The following is a 27528-nucleotide window of genomic DNA, read 5'->3' on the forward strand; positions in this document are numbered from 1 at the left end:
TGTAGAAAGTAAGACCTTTTTCTTTAAGGACCTCTTAAAATCCAGCCCAGCTTTTGCCATATTATATCAGAATTCAGCCATTAACTCTTATGTTGAAAAAAAAAGCCCTCCTAAGCACAAAAGTCTAAAAATACTCATTTTCAGACAGATGCTGACATTAAAGAATAACAACCCCAAAAAAGGAAGTCTGTGAAGTATAGAATAAACTGAAAAAGAGAAAAAAAAACTGCTTACAGGCCTGTCCTGTAAGAATTAATTCATCCATTCCCCCTGCTAAAAGCAGAGAATTATAGTTAACGTCCATGGTTCTTTATTTTCTCTGCCCCCTAATATAGCACGAAGATTGTCTTTGTTAGTTGAAGGCATTCATGTTGTGAACACAATTGTTGAAATGTTAGAGATTTTACAGAATATACAGGATGCTTCAGCTAAGAAGCAGTGAAGAATGTTCAAATAATCATTCTTAGAAGATTCTCTTTTTGTTCACTTCAGTACAATACGTTTTTCTCCAATCAGCAGTGCAAGTCTGCCACCGTGACATTTTGTTAGAGGCCAGTGCACCCACTGAGATAGCTGTGATTTGCTTCCAGGATGATCCAAAAATAACCCTACCAGTAGGTGTGTAGGAAGGTCTGACAGTTTGCTAAAGAGTGAATTGAGGTAGATGTTTCATGTGGGAAAAGATCGGCTTAAAATGCAGAATGGCACTCTTCATACTGTAGTACAAACTGATTATTTTTGTACCATTTCATGTGGAATTAATGCAGGTTTCATTGTTATAAGATCATTTAAAATAAGGTACCATTATTATAAAATCATTTAAAATAAGCTTTATTAGTTTTGAAGTACATAGGAAACTTTCCTAGCATAATGTTCATTATTTTTAGGATAAAGATACAGTTGATAAATGTAACGCATATCTTAAAAGGTTTATATATACAGTGTACATACGGTACACATACCTCAGCTGGATGGATTCTTAAACAATCCAAGTGTATGATTTTCAAATTTATATTTAAATCTAGTCTTATTATTAGCACCATTATCTTAGTGCTCTGAGCACAGAGCAGTCCAATGCCTTAACCCTGATCTCAGCACCAATTTTTTAAAAGTATGTGTTTGCAAGGAAGCCTTGGAAGAAAATCTTGCCTTTGCATGTCCACCACCCAGTGCCTGTCACTTGACTGCCTAGTTCAAGGAGATTTGTGATGGGAGAAGTATATTTCTGAACTGTTGTGTGTCAGCTGGGCTTACGCACATAGTGTTAAGTTTCTGAGTCTGTGGTTAGGCTCCTAAATAAGTGAATTGATTTTGACTGCTCGTAGTGCCCAGAGATTATGCTACTTCTTGGAGAGATACATTGCTTGCTAAGCCCATCTGATAATTAGGTCACCCTTAAGCAGGCATCCAAATGCACATGTTGGAGACAAAAATAGGAAACTGGGCATGTATCTTTGACCTATATTTGTATTTTTAATAATGCGTCAAAATGTCTTAAATGCCTAAAGAGGAAAAGAGTAGGAATTGTGGCTGCAAACCTCCCAGAGTCCCAGTGCAGTAAAAGGAGAGGTGAAGGGTGATGAATTCCCGCGGAGCCTCCCTGGAACAGCGGTGTCTCTCCCTGGTCTCCTCATTTGGAAAACCGAGCCAGCGATAACCTGAAGGATGCCCATGGCAGCAGACAGGCCATCAATTAACCAGAATGACCTGTTTGCAGGTTTGTCCCTTAAAATGTTTCAGGTCTTTGTACATTCTCCTAGCGAACGGGTTTCTGAACAGGTGTATCAGTTCAGCCTAAAGGATCTTAGGGAAGTTCGGTTGCTAAACGACTGGGCTTAGGGTGGGCAGAACCTGTCAGTGAAGAAGTGTGAGGCTGCCTGACAACTGCAGAAAGTGATGTTTTGCAAAAGCTCCTTGCCTCTTTTTTAGAATAAGCGTTACCGTTTTATGAATTTTTGGCACAGAAAAATCTCCGACTGTTTCCTCAGAATTGCATAAATACCGAAATTGTATGCTGAAGGACAGAAATACGTGCATATTTTTGTATGAAGCATTGTGCTAGTTAAATCTTTCGGGGGGGGTTAGGAATTTTTTTTTTTTTTTTTTTTTTTTTTTTTTTTTTTTTTTTTTTTTTTTTTTTTTAGGAAACAGTGTACAGTGGAAACAGTGTACAGTACTAAACCATGGATTAGTAGGATCTAATTCAACAGGAGACATGTTTGTTTTTTAAACATTAGTACACTATAATTTTCCTAAAGTATGAAATCCATTGCCTTAGGACATTTCAGGATTTACTTTGCTTGCAGTATACAAATAAAGCTTTGTAATACATTTCATTTTGTAAGTGTCTCTTCCCCACTCTTAATCTCTATTTCAAGCCACAAGAATCACGGTTTGTAAAAAAGGCTATTTTTCTTTCTGTTGGAAGAGCTATTTCAAGTTCATTCAGGGTTGTTTTCCACTAAAGAAACATGATACTATCAGCTTGGCTACACAGGTAGATATGTGAGCATATACGCTATATATCTTACCAGAAGTTCCAAGCCCAGAAAATGCTGGAGTTCATAATATTCAGGAAATAATGTAAATCTTAGCAAAACTCATGCACTTGAAGGAGCTTTCAACTATTTAAGGTTTACTACTGCCAGCACTGCTCCTGCAACCCTACTGAATTGTGCACGTGTCCATGGATACTCATGATCTGTTTTCCTAAGGCAGGATAAATTGTGGAACATAATGGGAATTACAGTTTATGAATGTCTTTAACATAATTGTTTCAGCATTGTCTGAAAAGAGCTAGTTGTTTGAATATGGGGCCGCTGATTTATTTTATGCATTGGCCAAACAAAAATATCTCCAACAACTGCATGAGTTTAAAACCAAATAAAGTAAACCCTTGACTGCCTTTGCTGTTCACAGAACAAAAATGTGCAATATGAATGAAAAGAACAAGTGCCACATTGAACTACATATGACTTTACAAATGGTCTGCAAAGGACCTGGCTGAGTAATTCTACATGACACAAGATAATCCACGAGTTCTGCAGCTTACAGAGGTGAATGACTGTATCTTGTGGTGTGCTATTACAATGAGGTTGTGCTTGTACACCCCACTAAAAATCCCTTCTTCCATGGAAATTATTGTTCATGCACTTTCTGGACTCATAACTCCTTTACCTACAGACTCAAATTTTCAATATACAGTTTATCTCTATTCTAAAATACCATGGATAGGACTCCTAAGTGTCTGAAGTAAACAAATCTTTTAGGCACATCTTGCAGCAATGGAAAGACAAACACTTCCTAAGGACTATTTGCCTGATCTTAAGACAGATGTATTAGAGACGTGAAAACGAAGATGAATCAGACCATCCTCTCCCATGTACTAGAATTTTAATTGCCATATATGCATGTAATTAGCACTCTTGCAACAAAAACACTGCTTACCTTGAACTATAGGCTTGGACTCTGACGACACTTTTTTTATGGAGAGATGCTACTGCTTGTTGTTTGTTATTACTTAGTGTTGAAAGTGTGTCAAAGATGTTGCAGGCACATGGGGGGCAGCGTGAAGAAACCTGTACTCCAGGCAGGAGATCCTGGCCTCAAGTAGAGCCTTATTGATTCTAGATCAGAAATTCTTTGGAAAGTGATTTAGAAGTGGTTGTATGCTGAAGTGGCTCCACATGGAGGTCAATTCAGCATCGGGGCACAAGTCCCTGAGCAAGAGCTCGCTCCAAATAGTGTGAGATAGCACTAATAAACACGAGAGCACAGCTGGAAGTTCCCTGTAGAAATGCTAATGCTCTGGTTTTGATGTGAACTCGGTGGTGCTTTGATGAACACAGGCCACAGCCCTTGGCCCCACTGAGTAAAACAGAGTCATAAATGCTCAGTAATTATTCTTTGTTTTCTTCATATTGTGGGGTTTCAATTTGGTTTGATTTCAGTTTGAGTTACAGTTGGAAATATCTAATGGGCAGCTATGAAGTTTAACCCAAGCCAGTCCACTGCGCCCTATTATTCTCTTCCCCAGCCTCTCTTTAAAGTACATCCCACCCAAAACCAAAAGCGATTTATCATTGTGGTCTGCTGGGAAGAATGCATGATATGTTGCAGGCACAGTGCTGAAAAAGGATATATGACTTGTAGTTTACACTAGAGGTGGATGGTCTTCACTGAGCAATACATTTAAACAAAACAGAAGCATCAGTATGGAATTGGCCCAGAATATTAACTTGCTTTTTACTCTCTCTCTCCATCTTCATAATCTCACAGGAAAATGTACCCTTAAACACAGTAATCTAGATTCACAAAGATATGCCCAATCAATAACCCCTTGTTTCCTAAAATACCTTCTGTTGGATAGATAAGTTTGGAGGAAACTTATGGAATGTAAGACTAGAAAACTACAAAAATAGCCAGCTGATAGGTTTGTCTGCCATACCTGTAGTACCTTTGTATGCTCTGTTTTCTTCTCCTTCTTTGCACTGCTGTGGAAGATCCTCAGTGTAGACACTGTAGTTTCAAGACAATCAGAAATGTCAAATTAGGCTTTAACATAAATTACATATGTGGTTAAGATAAGTGACTCTGATTTTCACTTGTCCCAAGCTCACAGAGCTTCGTTAGCTCTCAAAGACCCATGCACTACTGAAGAGTATGGATTTATGAGCCTAAAGCTAGTCTCCAGTTCTTGAAGATCTTGCCTTCTCCTGAATTTGCAAAGAATTTGAATGAATTGGTTCACCTCCCTGTTTTCTTTTTTTTCTTGTATAAGTGAATGTACTCAAAGGACTTTGTAAAATATAAAGCTGTTTTCAGAAAGCCAGCTTCAGCCAAAAGGATCGCCATGGGGAAAGACTCCTCTCCTCCTCTCCCTCTGCTGCTCTGTCTTGCTTAGTCTCATTTGCACGTGCATGCAACCCAGCCACACAGAAGCGAACAGATGTTGCGTGTATGCTGCTTTCCCTTCCTCCTTTCCTCACTGGTGCTTCTCTTTTCCCGTACCCTGAGAAAATATGGACAATCTTTCATAGGAATTGTTCACCTGTGAGTAATGAAGAAGTAGAGGGACACTGACTTATTTGAGAAAGGCTGTGATATTAGTATATGTCTTTCTATATTGTCATTCTTGTTTTCCCCTGACTCTTTCTTGCTCTCTTGCTTTTCTGGTGCTAAAAAAGTGCGTCTGTCACTTTTACTTTGTTCTATCCGAGCACAGGCAGAGCACTTAAACTTACTAGAATCATCCTTTTTGACATGTCACACAGCATTTCCAAGATACCAGAAAATGAGCAAGTTTTTACTTCTCTCTCCCCCCAAATGGTCATGTGTTTGCCAGAGGACCTTATGGAGAATTAACCTCCCCAGACTAGGAAAATCCACCTCTCCTTTGCCAAAAATTGCCCCAAGAAACAGAACCAGTGCATGCTGGTGCTATGTTAGCGACTGGGAGACCACTGGTTTGTGCAAGGGTGAATACTCAGATTGGCTGGAGATCACTGTAAAGGGCAGGCAATTTAATGCCAATCACACATGCTAGTTAGATCAGAATACTGATGAGCCCTTCTGAAAGGCCAACTGCATCTTCTTTCAGCAAAAATATTAAAATGCCCCCCTTTCCCCCACCTCCCCTCCAGATTCTCCACAAGAATAAATTAAAACTTGGAGGTGTGGTTATTATCACAGAATAATTAGACCCCATGGGATTAGAGACACTCAACGTTTGTTAATGCCCCTGGGTTGTGATTATCTAATAATGATGATGCCTCTGTCATCGTTTAATTATTCTTCCCCTTTAAAATGTTCCTTATGCAGTCAGAGCCCACGGAGTGTGCTCATTTCAGACAGAAACACAACTGCAAATTCCTGAGAGCAATGTCACATGGGTGGTGTGATTGATTTACCCACTTCTCCCCACGCCCATGTTTATAATCCTCATTTCATAAGCTACATCATTACTATACTTGAATCACTCCTCTTTTCCATAGGAGACATTTAATTCGCAAGTTTAGGAGAAGTGTTTTGGCATCCATCTCTTTAAAACAACCAGTTGTTAGTGCTACACAAAGAAAACACATCTTAATCAATTGATCTTAAACGTGTAAGATCAGATCTGGCCAGAATCCTGCATAACACCAGATCAGTGGTCCACATTCCCCGCTACATAAGAACCTCCGGCAGTTGGGTGCCTTTCTTCTCTGTTTAAGAGAGTACCACAACCAAATAAGGTGTTGTAAATCAGACCGAAGTTGGAAGCTTTGCATAGACTTTGTCCAACACAATTAAACTTTGTCCAGTATCTTTAGTCTTTCACTCAGGCCAGCAGGTGTTCATCTTGCTTAGATACAGTTTGCAAGACATTGTTCCAAACATCGTTGGTTTTTGCAACGAAAGATTAGAAAGAAAGCAGAGAATGCAGCCTTAATCTGATTATCCTTAAATCCAGTGTTGTCTCTTAGCTTTATTATCCGCCTTGTACTAACAAAGGGACAATGGAATATTCTGTGTACCCAAGGGATTTTGGGTAGTAGACAAAGATTTTAAATTCAGCTTGCTAAAACTAGAGATTTCTACTTTGGGTTTAATATTTCTTTTCCTTTTGTTCTCAACTCATAATTTTTTTTCTATGTCACTGACTGGGGAGATGTTAGAAGTATTAAAATAATTTTGATTTTCTTTTCTTACTGCATTTACTCTCTTTGCATAATTTCTTTATATCCTTTCTTTCCATTCTGCTGTGATTTTATTTTCTGTTGCACATCGCTAAATCTAAAGGAAGCTAAAAGGAATCTAAAATCTCAAGGAATCATCCAAGGTCAGGACCTCCTTTTGTTAGATGTAGATCTAGCCCTGGAAATTTTACACACAAAGTAGTTGTGGCAGACTAGAATCAGAAGCACAGCCAAGAGTTCAGTGGCATATTCGGTGTCAACCTCTATTCCTGTAAACAGACCCAATAACAGAAGCCAGATCTCCTGTTCAGTTTTCTGTCAACACATTGTCGTTCTTCAGCTTTCTTTTATTCTGCCTCAGTGTTACCTGACTTTTTCTACTTTTCTGCTGCACTGTTCTACTTTTCATATGTTCATAGAATAATCGAGGTTGGAAGGTCCCTCAGGAGGTCTATAGTCCAACCCCCTGCTCAAAGCAGGGTCAGGTGTGAGGTGAGATCAGGTTGCTTAGGGCTTGATCCAGTCAAGTCTTGAAAACCTCCAAGGACATGGACTGGGCAATCTGGGTAATCTGTTCCAGTGCTTGACAATCCTCACGGTACAAATGTTTTTACTTATATCTGGACTGAACCTCCTTGTTTCAATTTACCTCTCATCCTCCCACCACGCAATACTGCTCTATGTAGCTGATGACCTCCTCATAAGTACTGGGAGCCTGCTTTATGTCCACCTGAAGCCATATCTTCTCCAGCCTGAACAAGCCCAGCTTGTTACAGGATGAGTGCTCCAGCCCCTGACCATCTTGCTGGCCTTCCACTGAACTCCCTCCAGCTGATCAATGTTTTTCTTGCAATGAGGAGCCCAAATCTGTATGTAGTATTTAGATGTGATCTAACGAGTAAAGAGGAAAAATCACTTGGGTCTCCTGGCTCTTATCCTGTTCCAACAGCCCAGGATTTTGTTGGCTTGCTTTGCTGCCAGGGCATGCTGCTGGCTTATGGACACCTCCCACCAGGACGCCCCCAGGTCCTTTTCCACAGAGGTGCTCCCCAGCCCATCCATCCCCAGCCTGTGTTACTGAAAGTGTTTATTCCTTCCCAGGTGCAGGACTTTGCATCTGTCCTTGTTAAATTTCATAGGGTTCTTGTTGGCCAACTCTGCCCATCTGCGTCCCTCTGAGTGGCAGCCATTTAGTCAGGAGCAGATTAAGTCAGATCTATTTTATCTAGTCCTTGGAGTCAGTGAGCTCAGGAAGGCAGCAGAAAATGAGAAATACACCCAAATTCAGTACAAGAAAGAGGATTCTGGACTCAGACAATCGCCAATACAGATTTGACAGGAGCATCTCCCAAAAGAGAACATGTTTTCTCTGCAACTTCTCATGCTTAAAGTCATAGAGATGCTGAACCTTAAATCTGTGGGTAATATTGATCCCTGGTGCACTACTGTATCGTCTTAACCGGAGCAAAATAAGTGCTTTGAACACTGAGTTATTTAAACTCTCCGTTAAGTAAAACAAGAAGAACAAAGTTGTGGTTCACAGCCGAGCAGTGTCATTTGCTTTTAAACATATGCACATCCTCTACAATTGACTAAGCAGGGTGTGACCAGAACACAGATAAGCAGGTAGCTGATATCAAAGTAAACGTTGAGCTTCCTGTTGTGCTTAGGTAGTGACAGGCAATTGTGGAGTGTAACCAAGAGCTGCCTAAAAGCAAAGCTGTCAGCAGGGCTGACGCAGTTACCATTCTGAATCTCTACGTGGAAAGCCGCAACGTAGTTAAGCCAGTCTTGGACCTGCCCTGAAGTCCTGCAGCACCAGGAAGCTGGTTCTGCTCCAGAAACATTAGCTGCTCTCTTCACACGGATGGGTGGGTGAAGGTCTACAGCAAACCTCCGTGCAGGCAAAGAGCTAAAGCTGCCCTTGCTTTTCTTTGCCCGTTCTCTCCTTTAGTCCTGCCCTAAAACCAAAGTGATATTTCCAAAAAGAAACTTAACTTAAAATCTTCAAAATGCCTCTTTGATATTCTTAATACCTTAGTCCCAGGCCTGCAGTGTGACTGTGTACCATTTCCGGACAGCATGCCAGTGTTGGAAGAGGAGGAAGGGAACAAGACAAGGTGAAGACGAATGGAGAGAGTGCACAGCCTTCATATCACCAGCCATAAAATAGTGCCAAGTTAGCGTGTAGAGTATGGAGTTTCCAAGAGACCCCTTTTTTCTGTGGTATATAACTTTGCTGAGAAGTCATTGGAGTTCTTTATTACTTAGACATTTACCAAAAAAATTAAGGAAAGAATGGGGTCAACTACACACTGCAAACAGTCTGCTAAATCATAGTGGTACCTGTGTGATTTGAATAGGTCCTTTTCTTCAGAGCAATGATGAGAGGGAGTGTTTATCTAGTACTCTGTTTCATCACCAAGTGCACAGGCAGCCTCCCTGGACCCTCCAGTTGACCTCCTCTGTTGGGGAAGAGGATTCATTTTATAAATTGGCCCTGAGACATGAGGGGGGTGGGATTTGCCCAAGGCTGTACTACAGATAAACACAGGTCTGTGGTTTTCTTTCTTCAGTATACCTAGAAGCCCTCTCAAGGGCACTCCTTGGTCTTAGGTGTAGGAAGTAAATGGGGATGACAAGAATATGCCTGGGCCTCCAAGATATGGCTTTCTAAGAGACAAGCCAGCAACTGGGAAGAAGAAGAATTAGCCCTGTCTTGCAGCAAAAAACATAGCGAGTGCTTTATCCAGGGCAGCACAAGAAGTTTGAGGCAGAAGTGGGAGAGGCATCAATAGCATCTAGTAGATTAGCTCATCCTGCGTGCTTTTGTGCAAGGCCACCCTACTTTGTATGACCTATGCTGTAACACTGTATAAGTCCATGCTGCCTAGCTCCTTTCTCTGACAGGGTGTGCTTTGCAGAAAAATGCACATCCTCTGCAGATTAGCTCAGAATTGCCCAGCATCAGGCAATTCTCTGAGCCCAAGATTTGATTGAGGTGATTACGTTCAAACTCCTGAGTTTGCTGGTTTGGCATTGGTTCTGCGTGCAGGATGAAAGCAGATCCCTTGCTTTCAGATCACCTGCTTGTAACACAACATGTGGCCGACAGGAAGGGCAGGATCCATCCCACAACACATTTCCTCTCTGAATGGTCTATATCTACTGTGAGTTCACCATCTCAATCAGTGGAAACAGGGGCACTTCCAGAGGGCAATTCAGCCCATCCTGAGATAGAAATCTAAAGACAGGGTGTTTGAGTTGGAGGTCTCTTAACTCTTAACTTCAGAGACACTCCAAAAGAATAGTTTTGACTAGACTAGCTTAAACTAACAATGAGGCTGCCAAAGGTGGGGAAATTAATCCCATCCACGGTGTGCACAGCAAAGCCAAAGAAATATTTACACACCATTGCCTTTCCTAGATGCTATTATCCTGAATCTACATTTCCAGATGATGTAAATCCAGATGATGTAAATCACCATGACTCTATGGACATAATCTAGCCAAACGGATGGCCAAAAGTTTCTATGCTAATACCTGTTGTTTTTCTAGGCTGGCATAGTTTTTGGGAATTGTGTTGAAACATTATTTAAATTAAGAGGGAAATGGCTCATTGCTAGTTTAGATTTCTATTAAAAAATCTCTGACTTAAAAGGTGCTATAACCTTTTACAGGCAGAAATAAATGTGTTGAGGAGAATAGTTGAAAATGCCAGCTCCTTCCAGCCTTAAAAATCTCTATGAATGCAACATTGCTAGTTAAACACAAATATCTATGCTGTGTAGAGCATCCACTCCAAATGAAAATGTGTTTTCTGTATCAGAGAGAGCTCTGTTAAAGAAGATATTAACCAAAGGCCAAGTCTCTTTATTCATAATGAAGCTGATTGACAGCAAAATTTTCATCAATTAAATGGAGGAAGCACAGTAAGATCAAATGGCTGGGGTTGGGAGTGATTTGGGGGTGTGTTGAGGGAAGGTTGCAGCCATGCCCTTCTCCAGTTCACAGCTTCTTGATAATATTATTTGTATTATTTGAAGATTTCTGGATGTTTATTAAAGCGGAGTTGAGTTTGGAAGAAAAGAGGAAGTCTGTGAGACTGACACAGAAATGTAGGAATAGAGGGATCAATGAAGAAGAAACAGTAAGGTCTCTAATAGTAAAATAAACATTTTTAACCTTCTCACCTTTTATAGTTGAAGATGCTAAAGTGTTCTGTAAAGTCCCTGTATGTGGCCTGGATGGAGAAAGCAACAGGTGACCAGCATGCAACATATCTGCAGGAAACAGGGCAGATTTTTCTACAGGTTACAGGACAACTCTTTACTCTTACAAGTCTAAACTGACCTCTTTATCCAATGCTGTGATATTATTTTCACGTATTAATAGATTTTTAAGGTCAGTGGGAATATGATGAACATCTTGACTGAACTCTTGCAACAACAGCTGAAGGATTCAACCCTGTAACTCCTGCCAATAGTCTCTGATTGAGCAACAGCCTCTTTGAGAAAGTTGTCAGCTTATTCCCGTGACTAATGTTAGAGAGGAAAAAGTTTCTCTGAGTAGACAAAATCTTATCTATCATGTTCTGATGTTTATCCAGGGCTTAACATTGTAAGGGAATGATCAGTGCAGCTGGTAAATAGCAGCTCTGTTCTTTATCAACTGTTGTTCAGCCAGCATTCATCAGGCTGGAGCTCCAGTCTGCTGAATCTCTCCCCCTAGCTTCAGTATTAGCTAACTCACTTAATGCTACCCCAGAAACATATTGAGTCCCTGACATATATGGATTTTAAGGAGGCAAGGATAAAATTCCCAGTATAAAGGTGTTGTGGTTTAACCCCAGCCGGTAGCCCCATAACTAGCTACTATGAAGAAAATTAACTCTATCCCAGCCAAAACCAGCTCAAAAGAGAAAAATAATACACCAAATGTTGTTGATAGAGGGTGTGTCATAAAGAGTGACACCAGAAGACTAAGTTGTTTGCACATTTTTTGGTGCGTTTTGATTTTCCTGACTGTTGCACCCAAATGCTGGTGCACCAGTAGTACAAAGAGGGCAATTCCTAGTGGCACTACAGCTCCGTACATCAAGCTGTCTAAGTACCTGGAGACAGATGCCTGCTGTTTATTAAGCAGCACGATGAAGTGATTCAGTTCAGAGAAGCAATGTTCTGGTGTGGAGGATGGAGGGAGTTGTGAAATGTTTTCTTTTAATTTATTTGGTGGCAGGGGAACCTGGTAAAAACCAATTTATAAATTTGGTAGGCATCCAGTCTATTTTTGTCATCTGGACAACTAAAAGCCATAAATATAGAATAACGCTATTCCGACAGTGAATTATACTTCCTTTGTCATTATTCTGAGCAGTTGTGGAACCCAAGAGCTTTGCTGACACAGGAGAGTTATACAGGTTCGCCCAAAGTAGTACAGTCATCTACTGTTACCACAAGGCATGTGATTTTTCTTTTTTCCCTTTGGTTCAATATATCTTACAATTTTTTAGTTGAAAGAAACTAGAAAAGGGCAAAGGACAGGAGAAGCATAGTCCTTATCTTTAGATGGATTTCAACGTATTCTGGGAGCACATGAGGTAAAAACTTTCAGCTGGCCTAAGCCTCCACACTTGTCTTGTAGGACCTTTTAACTTTTGTTTCATCTCCCTTTAAGTTTTTTGGGGACAAGGAATACCATTGCTTCATCTGTTGGTTTTATCCAGCATTTTGTGAGAAATTTTCACCTCTCAATATCTTGGACCTTTTATGGTCCCTTTATGATAGTTTTTAGCTCATCACTGTCTTCATCTTCATTTCATACATGCAGGTCTCAGTCAAAGAGAATGAGATGACTAGTATGGAATCTGTCAGGAAACTTCACCCAGCAAGGTGCTGGATCTGTCCTTTACAAGTGCCCTAACAAAAGGAGCTCCCTTTGTCCTGTTCACCCCATGTTCAATAAGATAATGGCAACCACACAATTTGTTCAGTTTCTTTCTCCTCAGAGAAATAATAAGCCAAAGAGGAAAAAGCATTGTCCCAGTGGATCTATGAGACAGATCACTGCTAAGCAGAAGAAATAGCTGCAACAACAAAACGCTGATTTCTGAGGTGCTTCAGTGCTCCAACTAGTATTTTACATTGATTATATGCCAAGTCATTATTTAGGCAAACTAGATTATCTGCATTGCAACTTCAAATGGAAGAATCACTGAGGCACCTGCTCTGTGTTTGTCTGATGGAATAGAGAAACTTGACACAAATAAAAGAAGAAAAGAGACGTTGGCCCCAGATTCTGGCCATCCCTGAAGCACATGTTTGAGCAGTGAGACTGTGATAAGAGCCACCACAACACACTCTGTGGGCTGTGCAAGAGGGAAGGATTTAGTCAGGTTTTTCTGCCTTCTCCAACAGATGTGTTGACAATCCATAAGCATATGGCTCTCGTTTGCAGGAGTTATTTGCCCCCAAGAGCTTTAATGTAATTTTCAGGCAGTTTCCTAGCCCCTATTTCTCTCATTTCTTAAATATATGTGTTTCCTCAAGAGAAAAGGATAATAATCCTCTGAAACAGAAATGGATGGAATTCAGCCGAGTCAAAACCAATCAGATCCTTCAGATTTGAGGTTTATATACTTCATTTAAATGATCTGCTAATGAACATGAGCAGAAACACAGAGCAGTGTTGGTCACAGGGAATTCACTGACATTCATTCACTTTGATTTTTTTTCTCTCTTCTCTGTTGGTGCCCACATTATCTGACAAAAGTGGTTTTTTACCTATTTTTTTAAATTCCTTTTTTTTTTAATCAAAGACATTATTGGCTTCTTATTGCTTTCTGGAGAGAGATTGAATGAATAATCAAAGCTGCTTCTATCTGCAGCATATAAAATTATTCAAGTTAACATTGCAGATGCTAGGGAAGTGGGGACAAGGAATGTCTCATGGAGTCTGGAAATCTCTCCTCACCCACACCAGGAGAGTCTTTTGTATTTTGAGGCACCATGAGTGTGAAGGCTTGTTTTTGGTGAGTCTTAAGGTTGTAAAGATGGGTTATTTGTAGGTTAGAGCTTTGAAGTTTACCCACAGAGTGAAAAAGTTGCCTCCTACTTGCCTTACTGGATCCAGCCAACTGTAGAGACTTCACTTTCTTGAGGGTTCACTTAGTAATCTCAAAAGAGCATCAAGATAAAAGTGATCTTAACCATTTCACAGCTAGGTAATGAATAGGAGCAAAAAAGCATGGTGTAGACATGATGTGCCTCTGGTAAATCATCAACAAAACTCTGACTTTAAATTTTCACTTTTCAGAAGATAATACAACTTTTTAAAGGAAAAGAAAGTCTTTATGATTGATGCACTAAAATAGGGCTCAGGAGACAAGCTAAAAACCTAATTGCTTCTGCAGCTTTTATGAGTGTGATTCATCTGGTATAACTTTACCTACCTGTAAGTTAAGTGTTTAATCTACACTGGTTATTCAAGGCCCTTCTATGAGAGAGACACGTATTTCTAATTTGTCTAACCTATCCTAAATGATAGCTCTTTCTAAGGTGCTTTATTACTTTCCTATGGCAAGAGAAGTGAGTCTCTTTCTCTTCCTAAGCATGTAGTTTAGATGGATCCATCTCATCCACCTTCATCATTCCCTTGGCACTGTAGCAGCAAGGACCTTTTCTCCACCTGAGCCTCAGCTTCCCCTCTGGCAGAGCTTTTGGGGATGCATATAGTATCATTTATGGGGTGCATATACATGACAAGTTATGTAAAAAGGCCAGGCTAAAAGCCTGCAATAAAATGGATAGTAGTTACATTTTGTATTTGGCTGGTCATTCTTCTTTTGGTAAACTTCAAGGCTTTAAATGATGTTCATACAGTGTCCTAGGGCAGAGCCATAATGGCATAGTCTCCCACTTAGAATAATTAAAATTTCTCTTAGAACACTTGGGGCCCAGAGCAGAAAGCTGTTGTATGACAAAATTACAATGAGTAATCCTATTTTTTTTCAATTATAAAGTTTAAAATGTGGGAAAATCTCAATAGCCTGGTTAGCTGATCAGCCTGGGATGCTAGATTGATTGACAAACTTTTGAGAAAGTGATAGATCTCATATTTACTGTTTCTGTATTGTGTTTGCAAGTAATAGCACAATGCTAAATTTTGTGATCCAGTCTTTGCAGTTCAAGGCTTATCAACACTTTCTATGAACAAACATACTAGTAATATCTTGAACAAGGTTGGTCTATTAGTCTCATTTTCTTTTTTCTTTTTCTTGCAAGTAGCCCTGTTGTGGAGATCGGCATTATTGTAAGCTGTTTTGTGATCAACTAAAATAAGCAAAATATGTCCTTAATTTTGCCTTGCTTTTTTTTCCTTTCAGTGGCTGCATCAACTGCTAATTCCACAGCTGGTGCGGCCATGAATTCTTTGACTTCTCTGGGTACTCTCCAAGGATTGGCTGGAGCCACTGTTGGACTGAATAATATTAATGCACTAGCAGGTACCGTAAACAGTGAGTATTTATTGCTGTGGTGGACAGCCTTCCCCAGTAATCATGCCACAAAAACTATCAATTGTAAAGCGATGATATGATTATTTTTAATCTATATACAAAACAAGGGGGTCAAGTTCATCTAGTTCCATTCATGGTACATATGCAGTTCTGGAGTCTTTTAGTTTCACGTAGTTTGCTCTGCAAAGTGAAGTCCCTTGGGTCCCTGCACAAAGACTCCTTTTCTTGCAGGGCGTATGGGAGGTAAAAGAAATGTCACCAGGGATTTGGGTTATCTAGGTTATACGAGAGGCTCCTTTTTCATTTAGGGAGTCTGACAACAGGTATATCACCCCAATGTACAAAACATCACTCAGAAATGTAGTGATAAGAAAGATGTTTGCCACAGAGGCAGTCCTTTTAAAATGTCTGTAGGAATTATCAAATTGACTTGAGAGCAACATACTTGAAAAATGAAGGCAAGTCTTTGGCTTTTAATTGGCAAGTATAAGAGAATGATGCAGTCAGTTACCTGTAATACCAGAGCATGCACATCTATCCTATGACATCTTAAACAAACCCTGGCATCTCCAGCTAAGTAGATGCCGGTAGTTGTTAGAACATTCTTCCTTGTTCCTAGTCTTGGTTGAGATTTTCCTGAAGAAGAAGGATTTTTTTTTTTATTTGTTTCTGCTATGACGACTTCACCTTTGCCTGCAATGGAAGAGATTTGTCCAGCTGCATTTTCCCCCCTTCCTCTTTTTTTTAGCTGCTGTTACTCCTTGCATTTCCTTTTGCAATGCAAGGAATCTATTCGGTCATTGCCAGTCCGTGACCCATCATAATGTACCCCCAGGAATGGATGTCCTCCTCAGTATCTCTTGCTCACTCTGATGCTCTGCATGATGTCCTTTTTGTCACTGTTACTTGGCTGCTCACCCAATCTTTTTGTTCTGTGATCTCTGGTTGTCATTGTTGGGAGTTGGGAAGGAAGGGGGCTAATGGATGTCCATGTAGCAATGTTGAGTGGTTGCATGGGGTCTTGTATAAAACAGGTCTTGCTTCTGGCAAGGACATGCGTATTTCACACAAACAACCTCATAGTAAATATGACTCAAGAACAACTTAAGAAAAGTAAGTATTAGGTCCCAAAATGGCAGAAGTTAGTTTCATTTCTTATTATTACATTAGTATTAAAGCAAGCCACTAAAAATGGCATGCATGAAAAGCTAACAATCTCCTCTTGTGAGCTCTCTTAGTAAGAGACCTACCCTGTCATAAGTAAGAAATCATTAAATGTGCTTTCCTGATAAACAGTCATTGTGCTTTACTTGGTTTATAAGAGTCACAATATCAAGAGCAGAGTATGGCTTCCCACTCCTTCCCTCCCACAAGTACTAAGAACCCAGACACGCTGGAGCACTCCAAGATAATGTCCCCTTCATCAAGGCCGAGCAAGAATGAATCACCTATGAGCTCTTGACTGTGCATGGGAACCCTTCTGTTGCACTCCTTTTAAGTCTTCTTGCTAGGCTACAAGCAAAGAGCTTATGTTTTCTCAGCAAGTATTTTGAGGTGATGTGTGTGCAAACTTATCTGTATGTGTCATTTGAAGTGTTAATAACGTGTTCACAACCTAGTACCAAATTTCAGCTTGTTTTAAGCCACTGTTACTTCCATGGACTTGTACCAACAGTGGCTTCAGTCCCAAGTCTTCTTCATGGATGTTTTTATGGACACAGAGAGTGTACGTGCCTAGAATATCTCTATGTGTATAGCACTTACTTACAAAATATATGTGGCTATGTCTGTCTATGTATATACATATAAGAGAGGGAGATCTAAAGAGGGGAAACTGCTTCCCCACAACACAACACACTGTTGTGGAACTGTTTCTCTCAAAAGGGTGACACTGATTATCAATTTCAGGTACTTGTGATGCAATGATAGCAAAGCATTGTTCAAATTGCAGCAACCTCCCTTGTCTATTTTAATGATGAGACAGTGCTTTTCCTAGTGACCGTGTCTGATCCAGTCGTTCACACTCAAACCTGCCTAGGAGTTTGCCTTCGGGAAACCTCACGGTCAATGAGTCTGATGTTTCACACTATGCCATGGTCATAAGCACTCCAGTAAAAACATTCAAACATCATTTGGTCGTGGAGGTTCCTGAAGTAATTATGCAGAGAAGTTGGAATTGAGTGACATGCTTCTAATTGGGGAATTAACAAGAGCGCTCCAAAGCACAAGTCAAGCAGAGCTTAACCCAAAAATGAATCAGAAGGTGGCACTGGGCTTGGGCGTTGATTTACACAGAGGTGTTCGAGAAGAGGTACTCTTCTGTTGAAGCCATGTCCTGCTCTGTATGTGAGAATCACAAGGAGAATATCTTCCAGGCTGAGCTCACTAGGAGACTTTTATCGGTTTTCTGGATCCTGTCTGGGTCCATGAAAAAGCAGCTGGGCTGTGGAGACCGATAGTGCTGTCATTGTAGAGAGAAGCATTGTAGAAAGTTGTCTGGAGGCTTTAAAAATTAAAGAAAGTGGAGTATGGTAAGTTTAACTGTCTCCAAGGGTTTGGCAACAGTTGTACGTACATTTGGGGATTCACCCAGTCTTCCCTCAGTTGTGCTTGAAGCATCTAAAACCTTAAATGACAAAACATTAAACTGTCTCCTTTGGGCATGTAAATTTAAATAATGTAACTAACAAAAAGAATTATGAATAATGAGGAAAAATTAATAAAGAGAGAGGAAGAGATTCTTTGCAATTAAGAAAGAACTGGGTTCAGGATACTGGACAGTTATGACACAATATTTGTGTGTGAACCCAGGGCAGTCACTTAGCCTTTCTGCCCCCATATTTACATCTGTAAAATAGAGATAAAACTATTCATGACAGATTTGAAGGTGCTTGGAAAGCACTTTAAGAGACCTTTGGACTTGCCAAGCATCGTCACTTCTGTATTATGTAGAGTAACCCAAAAAAGTAGAAGGCCGTAGATGAGAGACTCCAAAAGGTTATTTCACAGAAGTGAGGAAGGAACCAGAGTTCAATATCAGACTGAGGTGCATTGGTAGAGATAATAAAGAGATGGCAGAGATGTGTAACTGCAGCTGGACCTTGTAGATTTCATAAAAATGTAAAAACGGAGAATAGAAAAAATGTCAAGAGCTTTCTGCAGATCTGTTTTGCTCAGGAGGGAGGTGTATTTAGACACGTGCGCTGCGGTAGCGGTAGCAGTGCCCTTCCCAGAAACAGTGCCGTGAGCTGGGGCTGTCTGGCTGTTTGCTAATCTGAAATCATTTGGTGGGAAGGGGCTATTGATTCTAGGTGAAAGAAGGGGGAGGATGCTGCCCACTGCGACACAAAGAATGTTTATCTAATAGGCTGATGAGTCACAAAAGATAACATGTTATCCTAATGCTTCCTCTATTATCAAGCTATTTCAACACTATAATAAAAGGAGAGATATAAGCTGCTTTGTCAGGAGCCTTTACTTTAACCAGTGCTGTGTGTACACCCATGCAAGCAATGACACAAACCTAAGTACGAAAACATCAGAGCAGGTTAAGGTCAGGCTCAGGATATTATTGTTGTTGTTGTTGTTGTTATTGTTATTATTGTTATTATTATTTTGAATCTTCATTTTCCAAATGTCCTGTCTTTTAGATATAAGATGCTTCACAAGCTATCTTGGTTTGCAAGTTTTTGTTTTATAACTGGAACCATTATACAACAAATATCTGGCACTCTTGTGCTCTGACAGAGGTTTTTGTTCAAAGTAGTGGCAGCCAGTACCTCCTATCAGGATGCAACGGTGCTCTGAAGTGAGGTGGAGGGGAAAGAGAAATCTTCAAAGTGCGAGACATTTTATTAAGGAAAGGCTAAGAATATCACATCTCTGTCAAGTGTTTAGTCACACAAATTATAGTAATATCAAAAGGTATAATTTATGCAGTACAATTCTCTTAATTGGCACAGACTCTGGTGGAGCCAGAAAGGTGCCACTTGAGCAATTGTCCTGATTATCAGAGACTCATAGGAATACACTTTTCGAATCTACAGAAGAGATTGAAGAAAACTAGTAGGTCAGCATCTTTATCCTCCTCTGTCAATGCAGGATAATTCCCTGCAGTATTCATTCTATCTCTAAATTACTCATGTGATAAGGTTTATGCCACTTCCTTGAAGATTGTTTCCCAGTCTAATAGATTTCATTCTTAATTCACTATAAAGTGTCCTCTGCTTTATTTCCTCACATTTCTCCAATTTACATATAATCCCTTATTATTGCTCTGAAATTAAGCCCTCTCCTTCTCTTCAGTGTTCCTAGCTTTTGGATCTTAATATGGCTCCACCAGTCACCTCTTCACCCATCATTTTGCCAACCGAAACACTACACAGTCAATGTCTAAGAAATGGTTGCTGGTGGTTCCGGATGCCCCATTTTTCCAGTGACTGATCTACCGTACCTTGAGGGGCCCGATTAAGCCCTTTTAAGTTGCTTGTGAGCTGTTTACCTAAAAACTGGGGAGCACAGGATAGCTAGTTGTGCAGAAAACTTGGCTTAACTCTCAGTCCTGACGAGCACTGTCAGCTCCGGTTGACACAAGTCGAAGGTGTGGGCAATGAGCAGGGCTCTGGACTCTGCCACCCCTTCAACTGCCAAAGAGACTGTAGCTAACAGGGAAATTTTCTAACAGGGAAAATTCACTTTTTCCGGAACTTCTGAAAAAAATAAGTGGTAACACTGTTAACGTTAACATGGCTCACTTAGGAGCCATCATGATGGATAGAAGCAACGGAGAGAGGCTGTAGCCCAGGAGTTTGTCCACCATTGAGTCAGAGTAGTAAAACTTCCTTTGCAGACAGCACTGTTTGCACGGATGAGGGATGCCATTTTCTGCACAGCTAGCAATCCAGTCTGAAATTTCCTCTTTGGCAGTCATCCCAGTTAAACTAATCTGATATTTATCAGGATGTAGAATCACTTTAAAGACAAAAAAATATGCGGCTGTGCTTCCAGTGAGAAGACAGACATTGCTAGAACCAAATGCTTTTGTTTCTTCGTGAAAGATGCCTGGTCTGGATGAAGCACTTTTAGTCACTCCAGATGTGCTGCTGTTCATCTCTTCTGGAGTAACTGAAGGAGGAGGGTGGAAGCACAGAGCATTGCAGTCCATCTTCCTACCACAAACTTAAGGGACGAAGCCCGTAATTGTACAGAGGGTTGTTTCAAAATGCTGTTAATCAGGGTTCTCTGCTAACTCTGTATAAGGAAAACACTCCTGACATGGTGTGTTTATGTCCTGTTGATAAAGACCCTGGTCAGAAAGAGTTGGTTTCCTCACAGATTGCTTTTTCCCAGTGGCCAGCTTGCACGGATGCAGGTCAAATGGGTCCCACTCTACCAGCTTCAGATACCCTCAGCAGAAGCGTTGGGTGTCAAGGAGGGTGGGCAGAGAGTTTTTCAGGAGCACCGAGCTGTAGTACTTGCCAGTAGCAGGCTGCATGCAAGTCCGTTTGACTGTGCAACCCTTGTGCTAAAGTGATCCTGACGCCAAAGTCGTGTTTCTTTGTTTTCAGTCCCATTTGGTGAAGTGCTGACCTGCATGCACTGCCGTCATTGTCAGTGTCATATAATACCAACGACTTTCGGAAAGCACTAATGAACAAGTGCAATTTCTTTTCTCTATTGTTGGGTTTTTTGTAAAGTTGCTCAAATGCTCTCAGGTATGGCGGCCCTGAACGGAGGACTCGGCGCAACAGGCTTGACGAACGGTACGGCCGGCACGATGGACGCGCTCACCCAGGCCTACTCAGGAATCCAGCAGTACGCTGCCGCTGCGCTGCCGACGTTGTACAGTCAGAGCTTGTTGCAGCAGCAAAGCGCTGCGGGCAGCCAGAAGGAAGGTAAGCGCCCGCTGCCAGCGGAGCAAGCCCCACGCCGAGCAAACTGCATACGGCCAAATGAAAGTGGTGTCGTGGGTCTGTTTCTTCACAGAGGCTTAACGAAGGACCTCGAGTAGCCTAATCTTTGATCGTTTTTCAGTTTTCTGTTTAGTATTGTTTCTTTTTTTTAACCTCTAATATAATTAATTTTTTAACCATCTGTCCTTTAAGTTATACTTTACTGACCATCCTTTCTTATATAAAAGCTTTTACCAACTGCCACGTGAAAAGGCACCAGTAGCAAAAATCATCCCATTATGGGTGCCACTCTCTTCTGGTTTCCATTTTCTGTGATAATGGAGTTAATCTGATTAGGTTTAAGGTTTTGAGTTAATGACAAGATCCGTTTTCGCTTTGAGTGGTTCTTTGCGTAATTGTGGGTCTTGCAGGGAAGCAACTAAGTGAATGATTGCCCCCTCTCCCCGCGCCAACAGCAAATAAACCTCAGGAAGTTACTGCTAAGAATAAATGAATACTAATTACAAGATGTTTAGGAAAATGAGGTTACCCTTTTCCCCTCTTACGTTCCCCTGCACACTTCCCAGGCATTTTGGGGCTTTGTTTCTGTTTTCATTGCTTTCTCTCATCCTAATTTCCAGCTAATTCTAGAAGGACAGGAAAAAATGGCATGCTTTCTAAGATTGTATCTATGTTGTCACTACTGTTCTTGCCAGGGCTAAGATTTGAAAACAAATCTAGTATAATATCCTCAAAAGAAATTTTCTTATCCTCTTTTAAAATAGTGTCTTGTACTGTTATGGGAAGTGTTTCCTAGGAAGACAAATTTGGCGTTCCCCCAGCTGGCTATTGTATAGGGACACTGGAGTTAAAATGTATATTTTCTCTGAATTCTTTGTTTCATTCACTGCTAACAGCTTGGATTATTTGAAATGAAAGGATATTTTTTTAAATTAACTTTTTTCCCCTCATTTTTTTGTGTTCTCTGCAGTTGTCTTTCTTCTCACTCACTTTGGTCAGTGGCAACAGACTGTTTGACACCAGAAAGAAATTGTTTATTTGGTGTCATTGTAAGATACATATTGGAGGACAGTTTGATTTTTTTTCTAACTATTTTAATTTTTTTCTGTTTATGAACGTTCATATCAAGTGTAGGCTTACTTTTTATTATTATGAATTGGCAGTGTCCCTTTTAAAATACAGTCTTTTTTGTTATATGTCTTGTTTCTGTTAGTAAGGGGTTAAGTTAAAGTGAATAAATTCCATCACTGAATACTGACAACTGTGTTTTGTCTCTTAACATGATTTCTGATAGAATGGTGAAGAGTCTGGAGTGATTGAGGATAAACAAGTACCAGAGAAAAATGCTATATAAATATTAAATGCTGAAGCACAGTGAACTGCCTCACATATGCTCTAAACTATTGTTTAATAAGTTTTTTCTTATTATTTTAAAAAATATTATTTTCTGGATAGGATAGTTTACTTGCGGTAAGAAGAAATAAGTTGCAGGTAGCCAATTTTTTTCTTCTTTTTTTTTTTATCCCCCAAAAATTTTTTTCTTTTTAAAAACTTTTTTTTTCCAATCCATTTATCCCCTCCTTTTGGGCAAACATTGCAACCTTTTCCTTCAGGCTGAGAGAGAGCAGCCAGCCTGGTTCTTCTGTATGGGGGAGGTGAGGATTTGTGACTCTGTTGCAGAAAGGTACTCCATAAATCTGATCCGCACTTTCCTCTTCCTCTCCAGAGAACCAAGGACATCACATCTGAGGCACACTTAGGTTCCATTAAGCAAGGGATTACTTAAACAGGTTACTCTAGATGTGTTTTTACCAGAAATATTTGTTTCCTTTGTGTACCCCTTATGCTACTGGTGTCAGCATGGGAAAGCCACACGTCTGGCTCCATCATACATCATGTTCTTCCAGGCATCCGTTGCTCATTTTCAGTATGTTATTGTAAAGGAGAAATTGAGCTAGGGAAAAAAATAACCTACTAGTGCTAGGATGAGTGTTTGAACCAACAGCACTAATAATGTGTATCTTAAATTTTGGCTGTAAGAAAAATATTCAAAACATCTTTGAGTTTGCACCTTTCTTTGCAAACTCAACTTTGTCTAAAGCCACTTTAATTTCAACCCAACTACTTTATTGAACTTTTTTAAAAGACTGACTTCACAAAGTTTCTTCCAGGAGACAGAGCTTTCTATGGGCAATTTGTATTTTAAAAAAAGTTGTCATTTTGAAATGAGTCAGTACAAATTTAATTCTGAGTATCTTTCTCTCTCTGACTTCCCTGATTTCCAAGTCACAAGGTTTGCTTTGTCTTATCCTTTTTATTCCCATCTCCACCGGTTTCCTGCCCTTTGAGTTTATATCTGTGATACTCAAATCTGAGCTCAGCTCATTGCATTTCCATAAGTTCCCACAACTAGAATTAAACCGACAAACCCATGCAGGTGTTTGAGGCAGCAGAGAACTCCTTGTGCAGTTCTTGGGGTATTGTGAGAGAGTAATACATTGTGTACCTGTTTTCATAACCATAATTCTACTGAAAGACACTCGTACAAATTGAAGAAAGAGGCCGCAGTTTAACTTCTTCTGTAATAGAGTTATCAAGTAAACACTTTTCAAGATAGGATGCTCTAAAGAGCTGCATTTCAGCTCTGTTCCTTTGACGATCCAGTTGCTTTTGTTCTGTCAAAGTTGGAAAGTGAAATGCTTTCTGACCATCACCTCCAGTAAGTATTATGGAAAAATAGATTAAATATAGCACTTGTAATAGCTGTTTTCATACTTTTTTGTTTGTTTGTTTTCCTAAAGGTCCAGAAGGGGCAAACCTCTTTATTTACCACCTCCCCCAGGAGTTTGGAGACCAGGACATTCTGCAGATGTTCATGCCTTTTGGAAATGTTATCTCTGCTAAAGTCTTCATTGACAAACAGACCAATCTGAGCAAGTGCTTTGGTATGTCAAATTTAATAAATCGAATAGTAAAAACCACATGCACTGTACTGAAAAGGGGCCAGGAAAGAAAATTAACAGCAATGTGAGAAATGTCATACTGGAATCTCATTCCAAAAATAATGGACTGTTAATCCTCAAATGAGCGGGAAGATCCACGGACAAACCAGTTCTAACTAAAAATTAGATATGAAAAAAACAATAATAATCTTCCAGTCTGACATCTCGCATGAATGTGTCAAGTACATGAAACTAATTACACCCTATGTGGGCGAATGTCATTTAGTATACTATTAAACTGCCTTATTATGGATACCTAATTATTCTCTATTGTATAGCTGAGCCACTTAAAAACGCTCTATGTTTAACCCATTACTTCTACATTACAGGAATTTCTTTCTTCTGAATTAAGTACAAGATTTTGCAATTAGTGATTGAATGGTGTGTACACGTAGTTCAGAACACTTTGCAGACAGTGGATGTCTCGATATGCAGCTCCGGCTGTTGCAGGCGGACTCCAGTGTATTATGGAAAGTAGCATCTCCCCTTACCTTAGGGCAGGGATGAAGGGAGCCTCACAAGATCAGTGTCAAGTTTCCCAGAGAACACTTTGAGCTGCCAGAAAATAAGATCACAACAGAGGAGAAGATGATATGTTGGTATAAAACAAGTTCTAGGGTTGATTAAGTGGGCTGATGTCTTCTGAATAGCATAGATGCACAGTTCAGTGCTTTGATGGAGTGGAGTGCGGAATGTGAGCGAGTGGCAATCTGTTAGAGCATTGGTCTAATAATTGTGGTTTTATGCAAGACATGAGGAGGGTCTAGGAGGAGGAAAGAATCTCTTAAAGATAAGTTTTATAAGGTTTGACCTAAAATATTGGAGCTTCCGTAAAAGTGACAATTCTTTCCCAGAGTAAAGGAACGCAATTGTATGTATGATAAAAGAGTAACCAGTCCAGACAACCCCCTGGTTTCCAAAACTCCTTTGCACCAGCAGTGTTGCTCTTTGCCCAGCACCATCCCTTAATTCTGAAGTGTCCCCATTTGAAGTGTCCTCATTAACCATAATACATGTTTCTTAGCTTGCACATCATTACTGTTTTTTTAAATCTAGGTTTTGTTAAAATGTGTCTGTCTCAGGATTTCTCTCCACCAGGGCCATTGAAGGACCCCACAGCTATTGGGCTTTAACCCATCTTGAAAGGGTTTGAATTTATCTAAACAGACAGTACCCAAACACGAGGAGAATTCATCAAGTTACTCAGAAATACCTACTGCACTGAAATTCAAGCCTTGCCACAATCTGAGTGTTTTTCATCTGAAGACAAGTCCTTAGTACACTTGGAAAGTTAATTTGGTTCAGAAAAAGGGTGTGACATTCTTTTTGCATTTTTCCATAGTCTTTCAGTTCATTTTTGAAGCTTTCACCTCTTTAAGCTTTACAAAAAATTGTTCATATCTAGACTAATATAGTCCAGCATGTTTCTGCAATGGGTTAAAACAGTCCCTGAGGCTGTAGCAAATTTGAAAAGTGGAATTGAAATGGACTCCGTATTGATCAGGAGCCAGTTCAGTTAGTATGCTGAGGTGACAAAATCGTTGTTGAGGTCTCCAGGAATCTTGATGAAATGTCAAATCAAGCTACGTTAATCGAAATGCAGCAATTATGGTGACGGCTGAAAGAATGTAGATTAGTTTGGGCAGGCAGCTCAATTCATGAGCTCACTTCCCACACTTGCTTTTTGTGGGTTTCCTTTTATTCTTTGATTACCTGCTTACACATTTGTCTGGATTTATGGGACACAATTACCTAACTTGGAGTGATGCACCGAGGTTTTCTTATTTGAGGGAAAATGGAGGGGTCAACACCCGATAGATGGAGGAGTCCTCTGTCTTTTTGGCATTAGTCAGCTTTCACTAAAATTTCAATTTCTCATTCTTCCTCCCCAGATATTCTGCCACCAGTGAGAGAGTTCTGCTGTAAAAACAAAAAGTACTGCAGTGGCAGGGGAAGTTGAGATTTTCTGATTCAGTAGGTGACTACTTGGTGATGCTGCTAATCACAGACAAAGCCAGAATTAATCCTGCTAGTTTAACATACCAGCATACTCCGTATGCACCTCCTCAGCTTTCTTAGCAAGAATCGTCTATTTGTTGTTTTGGTCCCACATTTGTGTTTTTAAAAGCTTTATTTTTTCTCTGTCCTCTCACCCAAAAACAAGGACAATAGTGCATCTGAAGAACCCATTTCTCTCCTGTATCATTAATGGTCATTGCTCTTGGTATAGTTTGGGTTTGGGTTTTTTGTTTGGTTGGTTTGGTCTTTTTTTCCCTTGTAGCAGTAGTAGTAGTAGTAGTAGTAATAATAATAATAATAATAATAATAATAATAACAACAATGATGATAATGTTTTGCACATGTTTGGTGCTTTCTACTCTGGAGTTTCCAATCTCCTGCCCAAAGGAGGAAGAAGTCAAATTACAGATGAGGACAGGTTGCACACCAGAAAGGTGAAAAGATTGTCCAAGGCTGTCCACTGGCAGAATTGGGAAGGGAAGGTGCATTCTGAGTGAGTCACAGGGTAGTGATACACAATGAACTTTTAGGTAACGCTGCTTCTCAGAATGAAAAATTACTTTTCTTTGCAGAAAATGGACTTTGGCATTATTTGCTTTCTTGTCCACCTCAAATGAATGCTCAAAAGATTAAATGGTGATAAGGATGACAGGACAGTCTGTTTACACCTGGAAGTGCTCTTCCATGAGTTCTCATGAGCTCTAGTTGATTCAGCAGACAAAGGGTTTCACTCTTCAAGCTTATCTCTCACCTTTCATAAACGTTAGAATAACAGAAATGAGAGATGTAAATGTAAGGCAGGGAGGGGGGGACCCAATGGCATCAGTGCGTAAATGCAGTCTGCCTCATAGCAAAATTGCTACTCAAATGATTAAAAATATTTATCCTGATTATAGAGATACCTAGAGATTTAAAACAAAAATCAGAATTGTCATGACAGGGTCTTTGAAAATTGGTAAGAAACATCATCCCATCCTCATGTAACCTGCGGTTTAAAATTCAGACAAAAAAAGATGAATGGGTGCAATCAGAAAAAGATGAAGGGAGAGAATGCCAGATTCCTCTGTAAGCTTTATAAATGAAGGTTCTCAGTAAGGGAGAAGATGAAAGTGCAACAGGCTAATGTAGATATAGCATTCTGTGTAGAGAGACAAACTGTGAATCAATAGCTGAATGATAAAGGCTGATGCCACCGATGCAGCACAGAGGTTGTATGTTTGAATTTGTGGCTGAGTCAGGGAAGCTAATAAAGAGACATAGAATGAGGTGACTTGTCTCACCCCCCTGGAAGGTAAGCATAGCCTGAGCTAATTGTTATTGTGTCATCAGTGGAGGTGTCTCAATTGGTGACATGAATGGTGGGTGGAAAAACCACCTCTGGGTGTGCTTGTTTCTCTTCATTC

The 27528-nt window shown here is 40.1% G+C and overlaps 1 protein-coding gene across 1 annotated transcript in view; it reads left to right on the plus strand.

Annotated features, from left to right (window-relative positions):
* CELF2 (CUGBP, Elav-like family member 2) overlaps positions 1-27528 on the plus strand; it is a 379525-nt gene that overhangs the window by 344808 nt on the left and 7189 nt on the right. Inside the window, exons 11-13 of the mRNA XM_009321743.1 lie at positions 15061-15180; positions 20907-21086; positions 23906-24049. Of these exons, the coding sequence (XP_009320018.1) occupies positions 15061-15180; positions 20907-21086; positions 23906-24049 (444 nt within the window). The remainder of the gene's footprint in view (positions 1-15060; positions 15181-20906; positions 21087-23905; positions 24050-27528) is intronic.

Source organism: Pygoscelis adeliae, unplaced genomic scaffold (assembly GCF_000699105.1).
Source record: "Pygoscelis adeliae isolate BGI_AS28 unplaced genomic scaffold, ASM69910v1 Scaffold202, whole genome shotgun sequence".
NCBI lineage: Eukaryota > Metazoa > Chordata > Aves > Sphenisciformes > Spheniscidae > Pygoscelis > Pygoscelis adeliae.